Source organism: Oncorhynchus mykiss, chromosome 15 (genome assembly GCF_057628025.1).
Source record: "Oncorhynchus mykiss isolate SJ-2025 chromosome 15, ASM5762802v1, whole genome shotgun sequence".
NCBI classification, from domain to species: domain Eukaryota; kingdom Metazoa; phylum Chordata; class Actinopteri; order Salmoniformes; family Salmonidae; genus Oncorhynchus; species Oncorhynchus mykiss.
Genome location: NC_143036.1, coordinates 73,932,501 through 73,950,812, shown reverse-complemented (window position 1 = coordinate 73,950,812; position 18,312 = coordinate 73,932,501). Strand labels below are relative to the sequence as shown.

At 45.6% G+C, this 18,312-nt stretch overlaps 1 protein-coding gene across 3 annotated transcripts in view; it reads right to left on the bottom strand.

Annotated features, from left to right (window-relative positions):
• The window catches only part of LOC110531894 (coiled-coil domain-containing protein 146), a 92,527-nt gene that overhangs the window by 33,833 nt on the left and 40,382 nt on the right, over positions 1-18,312 (bottom strand). For 2 of the 3 annotated variants that reach the window (XM_090201136.1, XM_090201135.1), the window contains exons 10-16: positions 18,048-18,140; positions 17,639-17,809; positions 15,036-15,124; positions 12,181-12,345; positions 11,809-11,884; positions 6,934-7,082; positions 5,745-5,973 (exon numbers count right to left, since the gene is read on the bottom strand). In XM_090201136.1, coding sequence (XP_090057262.1) covers positions 5,745-5,973; positions 6,934-7,082; positions 11,809-11,884; positions 12,181-12,345; positions 15,036-15,124; positions 17,639-17,809; positions 18,048-18,140 — 972 coding nt within the window. Of the gene's footprint in view, positions 1-5,744; positions 5,974-6,906; positions 7,083-11,808; positions 11,885-12,180; positions 12,346-15,035; positions 15,125-17,638; positions 17,810-18,047; positions 18,141-18,312 lie in introns of those variants that run through there. The other variant, XM_090201137.1, reaches the window with a different exon arrangement.

Below are 18,312 nucleotides of genomic sequence, written 5' to 3'. Positions count from 1 at the left end.
TCACACAGTCTCCCCCTGACTGTCTAAATCACACAGTCTCCCCCTGACTGTCTAAATCACACAGTCTCCCCCTGACTGTCTAAATCACACAGTCTCCCCCTGACTGTCTAAATCACACAGTCTCCCCCTGACTGTCTAAATCACACAGTCTCCCCCTGACTGTCTAAAACACAGTCTCCCCCTGACTGTCTAAAACACAGTCTCCCCCTGACTGTTTAAATCACACAGTCTCCCCCTGACTGTCTAAATCACACAGTCTCCCCCTGACTGTCTAAAACACACAGTCTCCCCCTGACTGTCTAAATCACACAGTCTCCCCCTGACTGTCTAAATCACACAGTCCCCCCTGACTGTCTAAATCACACAGTCTCCCCTGACTGTCTAAATCACACAGTCTCCCCCTGACTGTCTAAATCACACAGTCTCCCCCTGACTGTCTAAAACACACAGTCTCCCCCTGACTGTTTAAATCACACAGTCTCCCCCTGACTGTCTAAATCACACAGTCTCCCCCTGACTGTCTAAATCACACAGTCTCCCCCTGACTGTCTAAATCACACAGTCTCCCCCTGACTGTCTAAATCACACAGTCTCCCCCTGACTGTCTAAATCACACAGTCTCCCCCTGACTGTTTAAATCACACAGTCTCCCCCTGACTGTCTAAATCACACAGTCTCCCCCTGACTGTTTAAATCACACAGTCTCCCCCTGACTGTCTAAATCACACAGTCTCCCCCTGACTGTCTAAAACACAGTCTCCCCCCGACTGTCTAAATCACACAGTCTCCCCCTGACTGTCTAAAACACACAGTCTCCCCCTGACTGTCTAAACCACACAGTCTCCCCTGACTGTCTAAATCACACAGTCTCCCCTGACTGTCTAAATCACACAGTCTCCCCCTGACTGTCTAAATCACACAGTCTCCCCCTGACTGTCTAAATCACACAGTCTCCCCCTGACTGTCTAAATCACACAGTCTCCCCCTAACTGTCTAAAACACACAGTCTCCCCCTGACTGTCTAAATCACACAGTCTCCCCCTGACTGTCTAAATCACACAGTCTCCCCCTGACTGTCTAAATCACACAGTCTCCCCCTGACTGTCTAAATCACACAGTCTCCCCCTGACTGTCTAAATCACACAGTCTCCCCCTGACTGTCTAAATCACACAGTCTCCCCCTGACTGTCTAAATCACACAGTCTCCCCCTGACTGTCTAAATCACACAGTCTCCCCCTGACTGTCTAAATCACACAGTCTCCCCCTGACTGTCTAAATCACACAGTCTCCCCCTAACTGTCTAAAACACACAGTCTCCCCCTGACTGTCTAAATCACACAGTCTCCCCCTGACTGTCTAAATCACACAGTCTCCCCCTGACTGTCTAAATCACACAGTCTCCCCCTGACTGTCTAAATCACACAGTCTCCCCCTGACTGTCTAAATCACACAGTCTCCCCCTAACTGTCTAAATCACACAGTCTCCCCCTGACTGTCTAAATCACACAGTCTCCCCCTGACTGTCTAAAACACACAGTCTCCCCCTGACTGTCTAAATCACACAGTCTCCCCCTGACTGTCTAAATCACACAGTCTCCCCCTGACTGTCTAAATCACACAGTCTCCCCCTGACTGTTTAAATCACACAGTCTCCCCCTGACTGTCTAAATCACACAGTCTCCCCCTGACTGTCTAAATCACACAGTCTCCCCCTGACTGTCTAAATCACACAGTCTCCCCCTGACTGTCTAAATCACACAGTCTCCCCCTGACTGTCTAAATCACACAGTCTCCCCCTGACTGTCTAAATCACACAGTCTCCCCCTGACTGTCTAAATCACACAGTCCCCCCTGACTGTCTAAATCACACAGTCTCCCCCTGACTGTTTAAATCACACAGTCTCCCCCTGACTGTTTAAAACACAGTCTCCCCCCGACTGTCTAAATCACACAGTCTCCCCTGACTGTCTAAATCACACAGTCTCCCCCTGACTGTCTAAATCACACAGTCTCCCCCTGACTGTCTAAAACACACAGTCTCCCCCTGACTGTCTAAATCACACAGTCTCCCCCTGACTGTCTAAAACACACAGTCTCCCCCTGACTGTTTAAATCACACAGTCTCCCCCTGACTGTCTAAATCACACAGTCTCCCCCTGACTGTCTAAATCACACAGTCTCCCCCTGACTGTCTAAACCACACAGTCTCCCCCTGACTGTCTAAATCACACAGTCTCCCCCTGACTGTCTAAATCACACAGTCTCCCCCTGACTGTCTAAAACACACAGTCTCCCCCTGACTGTTTAAATCACGCAGTCTCCCCTAACTGTCTAAATCACACAGTCTCCCCCTGACTGTCTAAATCACACAGTCTCCCCTAACTGTCTAAATCACACAGTCTCCCCCTGACTGTTTAAATCACACAGTCTCCCCTAACTGTCTAAATCACACAGTCTCCCCCTGACTGTCTAAATCACACAGTCTCCCCCTGACTGTTTAAATCACACAGTCTCCCCCTAACTGTCTAAATCACACAGTCTCTGCCTGACTGTCTAAAATACACAGTCTCCCCGACTGTCTAAATCACACAGTCTCCCCTGACTGTCTAAATCACAGTCTCCCCCTGACTGTTTAAATCACACAGTCTCCCCCTGACTGTCTAAATCACACAGTCTCCCCTGACTGTCTAAATCACACAGATCACCCAGTCTCCCCCTGACTGTTTAAATCACACAGTCTCCCCCTGACTGTCTAAATCACACAGTCTCCCCCTGACTGTCTAAAACACAGTCTCCCCTGACTGTCTAAAACACAGTCTCCCCTTGACTGTCTAAATCACAGTCTCCCCCTGACTGTTTAAATCACACAGTCTCCCCCTGACTGTCTAAATCACACAGTCTCCCCTGACTGTCTAAATCACACAGATCACACAGTCTCCCCCTGACTGTCTAAATCACAGTCTCCCCCTGACTGTTTAAATCACACAGTCTCCCCCTGACTGTCTAAAACACAGTCTCCCCTGACTGTCTAAATCACACAGATCACACAGTCTCCCCCGGACTGTTTAAATCACACAGTCTCCCCCGGACTGTTTAAATCACACAGTCTCCCCCTGACTGTCTAAAACACAGTCTCCCCCTGACTGTCTAAATCACACAGTCTCCCCCTGACTGTCTAAATCACACAGTCTTCCCCTGCCTGACTGTCTAAACCACATAGCCAACAGCACAGCTGAGGAACAGAGGGGTGGATGGGATAGATGGATGAATGGCTTGACTGATTTATGGATGGAAGGCAACAGAATAGGACAAAACTATGGTAGAATTTCCCACTGTCAGAAAGCAGCTGAGCGGGGATTGGAGAGTTGAGGAGTCTGTCCCAATTCCACCCATCCTCTCCAGTGGGCACTGAGAGCACTGTGAGACTTGGTCCCAATTCCACCCATCCTCTCCAGTGGGCACTGAGAGCACTGTGAGACTTGGTCCCAATTCCACCCATACTCTCCAGTGGGCACTGAGAGCACTGTGAGACTTGGTCCCAATTCCATCCATACTCTCCAGTGGGCACTGAGAGCACTGTGAGACTTGGTCCCAATTCCACCCATACTCTCCAGTGGGCAATGAGAGCACTGTGAGACTTGGTCCCAATTCCACCCATACTCTCCAGTGGGCAATGAGAGCACTGTGAGACTTGGTCCCAATTCCACCCATACTCTCCAGTGGGTAATGAGAGCACTGTGAGACTTGGTCCCAATTCCACCCATACTCTCCAGTGGGCACTGAGAGAACTGTGAGACTTGGTCCCAATTCCACCCATACTCTCCAGTGGGCACTGAGAGCACTGTGAGACTTGGCGCCATAAGAAGCCATTGCCCTTAGTTATTGGGGCCAGGTTCCAGAATCCAGACAGAGACATTGTGGCCATCAGGGGACATCCACTGCCTGTTGGTCATTATGGATGGATTCCAGTAAAGAGCAGTGGGCCAATGCCACCCCAACCCAGGCCTCAACCCTCAGCTCCGGCCCCGGCTCCAATGCCACCCCAACCCAGGCCTCAACCCTCAGCTCCGGCCCCGGCTCCAATGCTGGCCTGTCTGGCTTGTAGACAGAGAGAGGAATGTCTCTATAAAAGTGCCAGGTTATGGAACGACAAAGGTCACCTATTCAGCCGAGGAACAACCGAGGCACGGAATCATAGAACAGTTCTGAATTCATTCAGCCTTAGTAAAAAGCTAACTACAGTAACTAAGAGCAATGGGTGAGGTCAGGAAATTAAAGCTCAAATACCACCTGTCTGATGAGGCAACAGAGGCTGTCTCTCTCAGACAGCCTTTGTGACAGTGTTTGGGTTATATGATCGGTTACATTGGCACTGTAGCTAATGAACCTCCCCTCTAACCCAGTGGTATTCAAAGTCAGGGTTGCAACCCCTAGTGGGGTCATGGTGGAACTGCAGTGGGGTCTCCCCCCCCAAAAAATATATATACAGATTATTGTTATACGTTTTTGAAAAATATAATTTATTGAGTAAAAGTATTTATTGGTTTCTTTTCACTTTGATAAGAAAATGCAATGAATTTAAGGTTATTTGTTGATATAAAAATCTAAATGTACAGATTTGAAGGTTTAAGATTTGGCCTTGGATGGAGTCGTGAGAAATTCTGTCTGAAAAAATGGGATCCCGCTGAATGTTTTTAATAGCATTGCTCTAACCCTTTGAGCACTGACCATCACAGGAGGATGGTGAAGGGAGGACGGCTCATAATAATGCCTGGAATGGAAGAATGAAATGGTATTACACACAAGGAAACCATGGAAACCATGTGTTTAATCCGTTCAGCCCATCCTCTGATTTAGAGTGCCACCAGCCACCACTGCTGAGCTATTGAATCCATTAAAGATATGCTCCAGGACTTTGGTGACTAGTAAATATTTTTTAAACCACCTGCTTTGGGCCAGATGTATCAATATGTAGTTCATACATGCATAATCTATGAGCAGATTACTCTCTTAATTAGCCACGAAAGCGACTGTTTTCTGGAAGCTGTGCTGTGCCATTTTCCCTACACCCCCCCCCCCCCCCATGTGGGCCAGACCCTTAGCAAATCGAGTTTCAGCCAATGAGCTTCAGTCCTGCGCCATTTGAGTGACGCACACACAACAGAGCGAGAGAGAGAGAGAGAGAGAGAGCGAGAGAGAGAGAGCAATGACGTGGTGCACATATCTGCACATATAGTAGTACACCATTTTTGGGGACCACTTTTGACTCATGGGTGCTACTTTCAGAACCGCTGGATACAAAGTACCGGAGCATGTCTTTAAGTGTATTTTCTCCAGGGTGTCCTTGTCAGGTCCCTACTGGCAGATGGTGTCATGGAGAAGCTATCTGAGGAGGCATATAGTCAGCTACCCATTAGGCTACAGTCCTCTCCAGTCAGAGATGTTGGCGAGGGCAGCCATGTTGCCGTACAACAGTACCACAGAGTTAGCAACCAGTTCTCAGAGTTTCCTATCCATTTCCTCCCGTCAGATGCTGAGACCTGCCCTTCGACTGACAGTCCAGTGTTATCTGACGTCAGACAACAGGGTCGTATTCACAAGGCATTAAACGGAAGAAAACTGACTGAAACAGGGAGGGACTAGCTGAACTAACCAATAAGAAAAGGTTTGTTTTTTCTTTTTCTTTTGCAAAGCGTTTTGGAACGGTTTGCCTTAGTGAATATGACCCAGGCTTCTAATGTACCTGTATCTGCAGCATGGTGCTCTCTCCCTTCAGTCTCCTCTGGCAGGGCAGCAGCTTCCTGCTGAGGGCTGTCTGTCTTCCTTCTTCCTTGGTGATCATCTGCAGGCAGCGCGTCTCTTCCTCCAGCGCCTGCATCTCTATGTTACCGTCTCTGATCAGGCCCTCCTGAACATTCACCTTCTCGTAGAAAATACACATCTCCTCCTCACGCTCCAGCAACTGTACCCCTCTGCCAGAGACAGAGAGAGAGAAACAACTGAGAGAGCTACCAAATTGTAAAGTAGGGATGAGGATAGGTCAAATACCATCAGTAGCCGCCCAATTGCCCACATTGTTCAGCATCGTTGCCTGTAGTTAGTCGTAAGCAATAGCTGCCTTACCCTATCTCATATGTAGAATCTTGGTTGGTGGTCATGTGGACAGTGCAAACTGATCAACAGAAAGCCAGACTCAACTGTCATAGCCGCTCTGCATGGCCGTGCTTTGGCTCCTCCTCATCTGACAGACAGACTCACCTGTCATAGCCGCTCTGCATGGCCGTGCTTTGGCTCCTCCTCATCTGACAGACAAACTCACCTGTCATTGCCGCTCTGCATGGCCGTGCTTTGGCTCCTCCTCATCTGACAGACAGACTCACCTGTCATAGCCGCTCTGCATGGCCGTGCTTTGGCTCCTCCTCATCTGACAGACAAACTCACCTGTCATTGCCGCTCTGCATGGCCGTGCTTTGGCTCCTCCTCATCTGACAGACAGACTCACCTGTCATTGCCGCTCTGCATGGTCGTGTTTTGGCTCTTCCTCTTCGGACAGACAGACAGACTCTCCTGTCATTGAGGCTCTGCATGGTCGTGTTTTGGCTCTTCCTTTTCGGACAGACAGACAGACTCACCTGTCATTGAGGCTCTGCATGGCCGCGTCATGGTTCTCCCTCTTCGGACAGACAGACAGACTCACCTGTCATTGAGGCTCTGCGTGGCCGCGTCATGGTTCTCCCTCTTCGGACAGACAGACAGACTCACCTGTCATTGAGGCTCTGCATGGCCGCGTCATGGTTCTCCCTCTTCAGACAGACAGGCAGACAAACAGACAAACTACCAGACTCACCTGTCATTGAGGCTCTGCATGGCCGCGTCATGGTTCTCCCTCTTCAGACAGACAGGCAGACAAACAGACAAACTACCAGACTCACCTGTCATTGCGACTCTGCACGGCGTTGTCGTGGCTCTTCCTCATCTGTAGCAGGTTCTGTTCATGGTAGTTGATCATGTGGGTCAGCCGGCCCAAGTTCAGCTTCTGCTCCTCCCTCTTCTGTCTCATCTCATGAAGCACCAGGGTCACCTTGGAGATGGGATCAGAACAGAGAAACATCATAACCCAGGTCACCTTGGAGATGGAATCAGAATAGAGAAACATCATAACCCAGGTCACCTTTGAGATGTGATCAGAACAGAGAAACATCATAACCCTAACCCAGGTCACCTTGGAGATGGGATCAGAACAGAGAAACATCATAACCCAGGTCACCTTGGAGATGAGATCAGAACAGAGAAACATCATAACCCAGGTCACCTTGGAGATGGGATCAGAACAGAGAAACATCATAACCCTAACCCAGGTCACCTTGGAGATGGGATCAGAACAGAGAAACATCATAACCCAGGTCACCTTGGAGATGAGATCAGAACAGAGAAACATCATAACCCAGGTCACCTTGGAGATGAGATCAGAACAGAGAAACATCATAACCCTAACCCAGGTCACCTTGGAGATGGGATCAGAACAGAGAAACATCATAACCCAGGTCACCTTGGAGATGAGATCAGAATAGAGAATCATCATAACCCTAACCCAGGTCACCTTGGAGATGGGATCAGAACAGAGAAACAACATAACACTAACCCAGGTCACCTTGGAGATGGGATCAGAACAGAGAAACATCATAACCATAACCCAGGTCACCTTGGAGATGAGATCAGAACAGAGAAACATCATAACCCAGGTCACCTTGGAGATGAGATCAGAACAGAGAAACATCATAACCCAGGTCACCTTGGAGATGGGATCAGAACAGAGAAACATCATAACCCAGGTAACCTTGGAAATGAGATCAGAACAGAGAAACATCATAACCCAGGTCACCTTGGAGATGGGATCAGAACAGAGAAACATCATAACCCAGGTAACCTTGGAGATGGGATCAGAACAGAGAAACATCATAACCCAGGTCACCTTGGAGATGGGATCAGAACAGAGAAACATCATAACCCAGGTCACCTTGATCAGAACAGAGAAACATCATAACCCAGGTCACCTTGGAGATGAGATCAGAACAGAGAAACATCATAACCCAGGTCACCTTGGAGATGGGATCAGAACAGAGAAACATCATAACCCAGGTCACCTTGGAGATGGGATCAGAACAGAGAAACATCATAACCCAGGTCACCTTGGAGATGAGATCAGAACAGAGAAACATCATAACCCAGGTCACCTTGGAGATGGGATCAGAACAGAGAAACATCATAACCCAGGTCACCTTGGAGATGGGATCAGAACAGAGAAACATCATAACCCAGGTCACCTTAATCAGAACAGAGAAACATCATAACCCAGGTCACCTTGGAGATGGGATCAGAACAGAGAAACATCATAACCCAGGTCACCTTAGAGATGAGATCAGAATAGAGAATCATCATAACCCTAACCCAGGTCACCTTGGAGATGGGATCAGAACAGAGAAACAACATAACACTAACCCAGGTCACCTTGGAGATGGGATCAGAACAGAGAAACATCATAACCATAACCCAGGTCACTTTGGAGATGAGATCAGAACAGAGAAACCTCATAACCCAGGTCACCTTGGAGATGAAATCAGAACAGAGAAACATCATAACCCAGGTCACCTTGGAGATGGGATAAGAACAGAGAAACATCATAACCCAGGTCACCTTGGAGATGAGATCAGAACAGAGAAACATCATAATCCAGGTCACCTTGGAGATGGGATCAGAACAGAGAAACATCATAACCCAAGTCACCTTGGAGATGGGATCAGAACAGAGAAACATCATAACCCAGGTCACCTTGGAGATGGGATCAGAACAGAGAAACATCATAACCCAGGTCACCTTGGAGATGAGATCAGAACAGAGAAACATCATAACCCAGGTCACCTTAATCAGAACAGAGAAACATCATAACCCAGGTCACCTTGGAGATGGGATCAGAACAGAGAAACATCATAACCCAGGTCACCTTGGAGATGAGATCAGAATAGAGAATCATCATAACCCTAACCCAGGTCACCTTGGAGATGGGATCAGAACAGAGAAACAACATAACACTAACCCAGGTCACCTTGGAGATGGGATCAGAACAGAGAAACATCATAACCATAACCCAGGTCACCTTGGAGATGAGATCAGAACAGAGAAACATCATAACCCAGGTCACCTTGGAGATGAGATCAGAACAGAGAAACATCATAACCCAGGTCACCTTGGAGATGGGATAAGAACAGAGAAACATCATAACCCATGTCACCTTGGAGATGAGATCAGAACAGAGAAACATCATAATCCAGGTCACCTTGGAGATGGGATCAGAACAGAGAAACATCATAACCCAAGTCACCTTGGAGATGGGATCAGAACAGAGAAACATCATAACCCAGGTCACCTTGGAGATGGGATCAGAACAGAGAAACATCATAACCCAGGTCACCTTGATCAGAACAGAGAAACATCATAACCCAGGTCACCTTGGAGATGAGATCAGAACAGAGAAACATCATAACCCAGGTCACCTTGGAGATGGGATCAGAACAGAGAAACATCATAACCCAGGTCACCTTGGAGATGGGATCAGAACAGAGAAACATCATAACCCAGGTCACCTTGGAGATGAGATCAGAACAGAGAAACATCATAACCCAGGTCACCTTGGAGATGGGATCAGAACATAGAAACATCATAACCCAGGTCACCTTGGAGATGGGATCAGAACAGAGAAACATCATAACCCAGGTCACCTTGATCAGAACAGAGAAACATCATAACCCAGGTCACCTTGGAGATGAGATCAGAACAGAGAAACATCATAACACAGGTCACCTTGGAGATGAGATCAGAACAGAGAAACATCATAACCCAGGTCACCTTGGAGATGAGATCAGAACAGAGAAACATCATAACCCAGGTCACCTTGGAGATTGGATCAGAACAGAGAAACATCATAACATAGGTCACCTTGGAGATGAGATCAGAACAGAGAAACCTCATAACCCAGGTCACCTTGGAGATGAAATCAGAACAGAGAAACATCATAACCCAGGTCACCTTGGAGATGGGATAAGAACAGAGAAACATCATAACCCAGGTCACCTTGGAGATGAGATCAGAACAGAGAAACATCATAATCCAGGTCACCTTGGAGATGGGATCAGAACAGAGAAACATCATAACCCAAGTCACCTTGGAGATGGGATCAGAACAGAGAAACATCATAACCCAGGTCACCTTGGAGATGGGATCAGAACAGAGAAACATCATAACCCAGGTCACCTTGGAGATGAGATCAGAACAGAGAAACATCATAACCCAGGTCACCTTAATCAGAACAGAGAAACATCATAACCCAGGTCACCTTGGAGATGGGATCAGAACAGAGAAACATCATAACCCAGGTCACCTTGGAGATGAGATCAGAATAGAGAATCATCATAACCCTAACCCAGGTCACCTTGGAGATGGGATCAGAACAGAGAAACAACATAACACTAACCCAGGTCACCTTGGAGATGGGATCAGAACAGAGAAACATCATAACCATAACCCAGGTCACCTTGGAGATGAGATCAGAACAGAGAAACATCATAACCCAGGTCACCTTGGAGATGAGATCAGAACAGAGAAACATCATAACCCAGGTCACCTTGGAGATGGGATAAGAACAGAGAAACATCATAACCCATGTCACCTTGGAGATGAGATCAGAACAGAGAAACATCATAATCCAGGTCACCTTGGAGATGGGATCAGAACAGAGAAACATCATAACCCAAGTCACCTTGGAGATGGGATCAGAACAGAGAAACATCATAACCCAGGTCACCTTGGAGATGGGATCAGAACAGAGAAACATCATAACCCAGGTCACCTTGATCAGAACAGAGAAACATCATAACCCAGGTCACCTTGGAGATGAGATCAGAACAGAGAAACATCATAACCCAGGTCACCTTGGAGATGGGATCAGAACAGAGAAACATCATAACCCAGGTCACCTTGGAGATGGGATCAGAACAGAGAAACATCATAACCCAGGTCACCTTGGAGATGTGATCAGAACAGAGAAACATCATAACCCAGGTCACCTTGGAGATGGGATCAGAACATAGAAACATCATAACCCAGGTCACCTTGGAGATGGGATCAGAACAGAGAAACATCATAACCCAGGTCACCTTGATCAGAACAGAGAAACATCATAACCCAGGTCACCTTGGAGATGAGATCAGAACAGAGAAACATCATAACACAGGTCACCTTGGAGATGAGATCAGAACAGAGAAACATCATAACCCAGGTCACCTTGGAGATGGGATCAGAACAGAGAAACATCATAACCCAGGTAACCTTGGAGATGGGATCAGAACAGAGAAACATCATAACCCAGGTCACCTTGGAGATGGGATCAGAACAGAGAAACATCATAAGCCAGGTCACCTTGGAGATGGGATCAGAACAGAGAAACATCATAACCCAGGTGACCTTGGAGATGGGATCAGAACAGAGAAACATCATAACCCAGGTCACCTTGATCAGAACAGAGAAACATCATAACCCAGGTCACCTTGGAGATGGGATCAGAACAGAGAAACATCATAACCCAGGTGACCTTGGAGATGGGATCAGAACAGAGAAACATCATAACCCAAGTCACCTTGGAGATGGGATCAGAACAGAGAAACATCATAACCCAGGTCACCTTGGAGATGGGATCAGAACAGAGAAACATCATAACCCTAGGATTTCCTGATTAATCAGGTAGGATAAATCACCTTGGAGATATCGTTCCTCAGGCTGTCTCTGATGGTGTGGCTGTGGAAGTGCTTCAGACGGGACTTCTGGAGCAGCCTGAGGAGCGCACACACACACACACACACACACACACACACACACACACACACACACACACACACACACACACACAGGATGTTAATCGTTTTACATCAAAACAGGGTGGTGAACGTCTGAATGTTCTTTTGAGGAAGGGGATGTACTCTCTCTCTCTCTCTCTCCTTCTCTCTCTCTCTCTCTCTCTCTCTCTCTCTCTCTCTGTCTCTCTCTCTCTCTCTCTCTCTCTCTCTCTCTCTCTCTCTCTCTCTCTCTCTCTCTCTCTCTCTCTCTCTCTCTCTCTCTCTCTCTCTCACTTCTCTTTGTTGATGGCGTTGGTTCTGAGGATCTCAATCTCGTTGTCCAGGATCTTGAACTTCTCTCTCATCTCAGACGTTCTCTGGGAGGCCATCTGGATCAGGTTCATACACTTGTTCCTATCACCCTTGATGTTGTCGTACAGCTTGGCAAACACACCAAGCCTAGGTGCAGGGAGGGAGGGAGAAGGAAGGAGAGAGAGAGAGAGAGAGAGAGAGAGTCAGAGAGAGAAGGAGAGAGAGAGAGAGAGAGAGAGAATGAGAGAGAGAGAGAGAATGAGAGAGAGAGAGAGAGAGAGAGAGAGAGAGAGAGAGAGAGAGAGAGAGAGAGAGAGAGAGAGAGAGAGAGAGAGAGAGAGAGAGAGAGAGAGAGAGAGAGAGAGAGAGAGAGAGAGAGAGAGAGAGAGCGACCGAGAGAGAGAGAGAGAGAGAGAGAGAGCGAGTGAGAGAGAGAGAGAGCGAGGGAGAGCGAGAAAGACACAGGGCGAGAGACAGAGAGAGAGTTGGCACCGAGGAAATACCGAAATTAATCAAGTTAGGCATTCAAATCCTTAGTCACCCAGACACGTTATTTTCCAGGTATGTCTGAACTGGTCCTTATTTAAAGACACTGCGTGGTACCAGTGGTACTCTGGGATACTGATTTCAACACGCTTGGTAAATACCTGGGGATAAAACGACCTAGTTCTGGAGCAGCAGCAGTCACTCATAGGTCGTCAACACACTACCACAGATTATCATGAAATACACACAAATTACTTACTCGACATTCGTGACAGGCACACGATTTCCTTCTTCATAACACATTCCGTATCCATTACACAATTTTCTTCCTAACAAATTCCAATTTGTTATGAAGAAACAAAAGTAAGCTAGGTTAGCTAGGTGGCTGATGTTAGCTACACTAGGCATTAAGGTTAGGGTTAGGGGTTAAGATTAGGCATTAAGGTTAGGGGTTAAGGCATTAGTGGTTAAGGTAAGGGTTAAGGTTAGGGGTTAATGTTAGGGATTATGGGTTAAGGTTATTGGTTAAGGCTAGGCGATAGGGTTAGGGGTTAGAGTTACAGGTTAAGGTTAGGAGTATGGGTTAAGGTAAGGGTTAAGGTGTTAGGGTTAGGGGTTAAGGTTAGGTTTTTTTTTATTTTTTTTATTTCACCTTTATTTAACCAGGTAGGCTAGTTGAGAACAAGTTCTCATTTACAACTGCGACCTGGCCAAGATAAGGCATAGCAGTGTGAACAGACAACACAGAGTTACACATGGAGTAAACAATTAACAAGTCAATAACACAGTAGAAAAAAGGGGAGTCTATATATACATTGTGTGCAAAAGGCATGAGAAGGTAGGCAAATAATTACAATTATGCAGATTAACACTGGAGTGATAAATGATCAGATGGTTATGTACAGGTAGAGATATTGGTGTGCAAAAGAGCAGAAAAATAAATAAATAAAAACAGTATGGGGATGAGGTAGGTGAAAATGGGTGGGCTATTTACCAATAGACTATGTACAGCTGCAGCGATCGGTTAGCTGCTCAGATAGCAGATGTTTGAAGTTGGTGAGGGAGATAAAAGTCTCCAACTTCAGCGATTTTTGCAATTCGTTCCAGTCAGGTTAGGTTAGGGTTACAGGTTAAGGTTAGGAGTTTGGGTTAAGGTAAGGGTTAAGGGTTAAGGTTAGGGTTACAGGTTAAGGTTAGGAGTATGGGTTAAGGTGTTAGATTTAGGGGTTAAGGTTAGGGTTACAGGTTAAGTTTTTTTTTTTTTTACACCTTTATTTTACTAGGCAAGTCAGTTAAGAACAAATTCTTATTTTCAATGACGGCCTAGGAACAGTGGGTTAACTTCCTGTTCAGGGGCAGAACGACAGATTTTGTACCTTGTCAGCTCGGGGATTTGAACTTGCAACCTTTCGGTTACTAGTCCAATGCTCTAACCACTAGGCTACCCTGGGTTAAGGTAATGGTTAAGGTGTTAGGGTTAGGGGTTAAGGTTAGGGTTACAGGTTAAGGTTAGGGGTTAAGGTTAGGGTTAGTGGTTAGGTTTACAGGTTAAGGTTAGGGGTTAAGGTAAAGGGTTAAGGTTAGGGTTAGGGGTTAGGTTTACAGGTTAAGGTTAGGGCTAAGGTAAGGGGTTAAGGTTAGGGTTAGAGTTACGGGTTAAAGTAAAGGTTAAGGCTAGGCGTTAAGGTTACAGGTTAAGGGTTAAGGGTTAAGGCGTTAAGGTTACAGGTTAAGGGTTAAGGTGTTAAGGTTACAGGTTAAGGGTTAAGGCTAGGTGTTAAGGTTACAGGTTAAGGCTAGGCGTTAAGGTTACAGGTTAAGGGTTAAGGCGTTAAAGTTACAGGTTAAGGCTAGGCGTTAAGGTTACAGGTTACAGGTTAAGGGTTAAAAGGCATTAAGGCTAGGCGTTAAGGTTACAGGTTAAGGGATAAGGCGTTAAGGTTACAGGTTACAGGTTAAGGGTTAAGGCTAGGCGTTAAGGTTACAGGTTAAGGGTTAAGGCGTTAAGGTTACAGGTTACAGGTTAAGGTTTAAGGCTAGGCGTTAAGGTTACAGGTTAAGGGTTAAGGCTAGGCGTTAAGGTTACAGGTTAAGGGTTAAGGCTAGGCATTAAGGTTACAGGTTAAGGGTTAAGGCTAGGCGTTAAGGTTACAGGTTAAGGGTTAAGGCGTTAAGGTTACAGGTTAAGGGTTAAGGCTAGGCGTTAAGGTTACAGGTTAAGGGGTAAGGCTAGGCGTTAAGGTTTCAGGTTAAGGCTAGGCGTTAAGGTTACAGGTTAAGGCTAGGCGTTAAGGTTACAGGTTAAGGGTTAAGGCTAGGCATTAAGTTCTTCATTCAGCAGTGAGAGCTACCTGGACTGGACCTCCTGGTTCTGCTTCTTGAGTTCATGGATCACCAGACTCTTGCCTCTCAGCTCTTGCTTGATCCGATGGTATCTTTGCTGTTGATACATTAAAATAATACATGATCTTTCTTATCTTCTTAGTAAAAGCTGATGAGTCAACTTTCCCCAAAGTGAAAGAAAGTCTTAGTGCGTGTGTATTGTTGTTTTGTTGAGAACATCAACAGGTCACTATGGAAACCATTACCAGAGTCATGCTGAAGCTACACTGTAAGTGATTACTGTAGCTGTAGTAAATGATTGCAGCAAAGGCCTGTTACCTCAGGTCTGTTACCTCAGGTCTGTTACCTCAGGTCTGTTACCTCAGGCCTGTTACCTCAGGTCTGTTACCTCAGGTCTGTTACCTCAGGTCTGTTACCTCAGGTCTGTTACCTCAGGTCTGTTACCTCAGGTCTGTTAACTCAGGTCTGTTACCTCAGGTCTGTTACCTCAGGCCTGTTACCTCAGGTCTGTTACCTCAGGTCTGTTACCTCAGGTCTGTTACCTCAGGCCTGTTACCTCAGGCCTGTTACCTCAGGTCTGTTACCTCAGGTCTGTTACCTCAGGTCTGTTACCTCAGGTCTGTTAACTCAGGTCTGTTACCTCAGGTCTGTTACCTCAGGTCTGTTAACTCAGGTCTGTTACCTCAGGTCTGTTACCTCAGGTCTGTTAACTCAGGTCTGTTACCTCAGGTCTGTTACCTCAGGTCTGTTACCTCAGGCATGTCGCTGTTGTTATTTGGATTACCTGTGGACATATTACCTCACAATGTGTGTGTTACTTAACTCAGACCGTGTGTGTTATCTCAGGTTGTGTGTTATCTCATGTTCTGTGTTATCTCAGGTTGTTTGTTATTTCATGTTCTGTGTTATCTCATGTTGTGTGTTATCTCATGTTGTGTGTTATCTCATGTTGTATGTTATCTCAGGTTGTTTGTTATTTCATGTTGTGTGTTATCTCAGGTTGTTTGTTATTTCATGTTCTGTGTTATCTCATGTTCTGTGTTATCTCAGGTTGTTTGTTATTTCATGTTCTGTGTTATCTCATGTTGTATGTTATCTCAGGTTGTTTGTTATTTCATGTTGTGTGTTATTTCATGTTCTGTGTTATCTCATGTTGTATGTTATCTCAGGTTGTTTGTTATTTCATGTTCTGTGTTATTTCATGTTCTGTGTTATCTCATGTTGTGTGTTATCTCATGTTCTGTGTTATCTCAGGTTGTGTGTTATCTCATGTTCTGTGTTATCGCAGGTTGTTTGTTATTTCATGTTCTGTGTTATCTCATGTTGTGTGTTATCTCATGTTGTGTGTTATTTCATGTTGTGTGTTATCTCATGTTGTATGTTATCTCAGGTTGTTTGTTATTTCATGTTGTGTGTTATCTCAGGTTGTGTGTTATCTCATGTTCTGTGTTATCTCATGTTCTGTGTTATCTCAGGTTGTTTGTTATTTCATGTTCTGTGTTATCTCATGTTGTGTGTTATCTCATGTTGTGTGTTATCTCAGGTTTATATGCAAATGGCCATTGCTATATATGGATCTGTGCCATTCACTTTGAACTGGACTGTGTTTACAACATGAGTGGTGGTGAGTAGATGTGTTTGTTTTGAGATCAAAGCGAGAGCTGTATGTAGCCACGTTCACATTTAGTTCATATTATTTTCTAGTTAGTGAGTTATTAGCCCAGTTCAAGATCATCTGTAGTCGTCAATAGGGGAGGGATTGCTTTCTACAAGACCAGAAAAAGTGTACATTTCTAGACATCTTTTAACAGCCAGTCAGGGAAAGAGATGTAGTTTTATCTTAAAGGGGCAGTGTTGTATTTTGAGACAGGCTTCAATAATGTGTCTGATTCTCTGTAATAATGGTGTGGGAATAATAATCAATTTTATTGTGTAAAGTGGAGTCTTGCAGCAAACAACACAACAACATTGTCAGTCAAACAGGTTCATGTGAAGCCCTGCATGTTTTATTCTAAAGTCTCATGGAATGTAGACCCCTTGGGGCGGCAGGGTAGCCTAGTGGTTAGAGCGTTGGACTAGTAACCGGAAGGTTGCGAGTTCAAACCCCCGAGCTGACAAGGTACAAATCTGTCGTTCTGCCCCTGAACAGGCAGTTAACCCACTGTTCCCAGGCCGTCATTGAAAATAAGAATTTGTTCTTAACTGACTTGCCTGGTTAAATAAAGGTAAAATAAAAAAAAATAAAATAAAAAAACCTACACTGAACGCCACACATTGTCTGCTACTGTAGGCTGAACGATAGAACAGATATTTCCATGTTTAAATGTTATGGGATACATTTTCTCCATGTTTTTGATGCTAGGCCACTAACATTATGGTAGGCCTACAGACATTATGATCAAATAGCTACAGTAGCCTACCTGACCACTGTTAAAACTGTCACTTAAAGATGGTAGAGCCTCAGTGTTCACAGTAAACGCGCGCTGGAAGTTGCACAGAATTTTAACAACGTTCAAGTTCGCGCTCAGCAGACCTGAAATTTGCCACCTAAAAATGGGAGGGAACGTTGATGGTGAGATGTTCTATAGTGATCTGATATGATGTGTTTTACCTCAGCCCTGTGGCGGTCCCTGGACTTCTGCTCTCTCTCATCAGCTTTGATCTGAGTCAGACAGCTGAGGGTGTGGAGCTCCTCTCTGTGTCTGTGAGACTGTCTCATCAGCTCCTGCTCCTGTTCCACACACTGTTCTATCAGCTGGGTCTCCACCTCCGCTACTGGTTGCTACACACACACACACACACACACACGCATGCACGCACACACACATTAATGCATATATGAATCAAAATACACTACACAAGCACGCACACACACACACACACGCACACACATTAATGCATATATGAATCAAAACACACTACACAAGCATGCATACATACACACACACACACACACGTTTATGCCTTACACAAATCAAAAACACACACAAACACACACATTCAAACATATGCTTTATTACCTGATGAATCAAGTTTCTCTTCAGCTTGTCCACTTCTAACTGTATCTCCTGTCTTGTCTTCAGAATCCTGTCACTTTTGGGTTTGACATCCCTCTGTAACAACAACAACCTCTCCTAGTATTACAGTCTCTAAACAGATATGACCTGTCTCTATAACAACAACCTCTCCTAGTATTACAGTCTCTAAACATATATGACCTGTCTCTATAACAACAACAACCTCTCCTAGTATTAAAGTCTCTAAACAGATATGACCTGTCTCTAT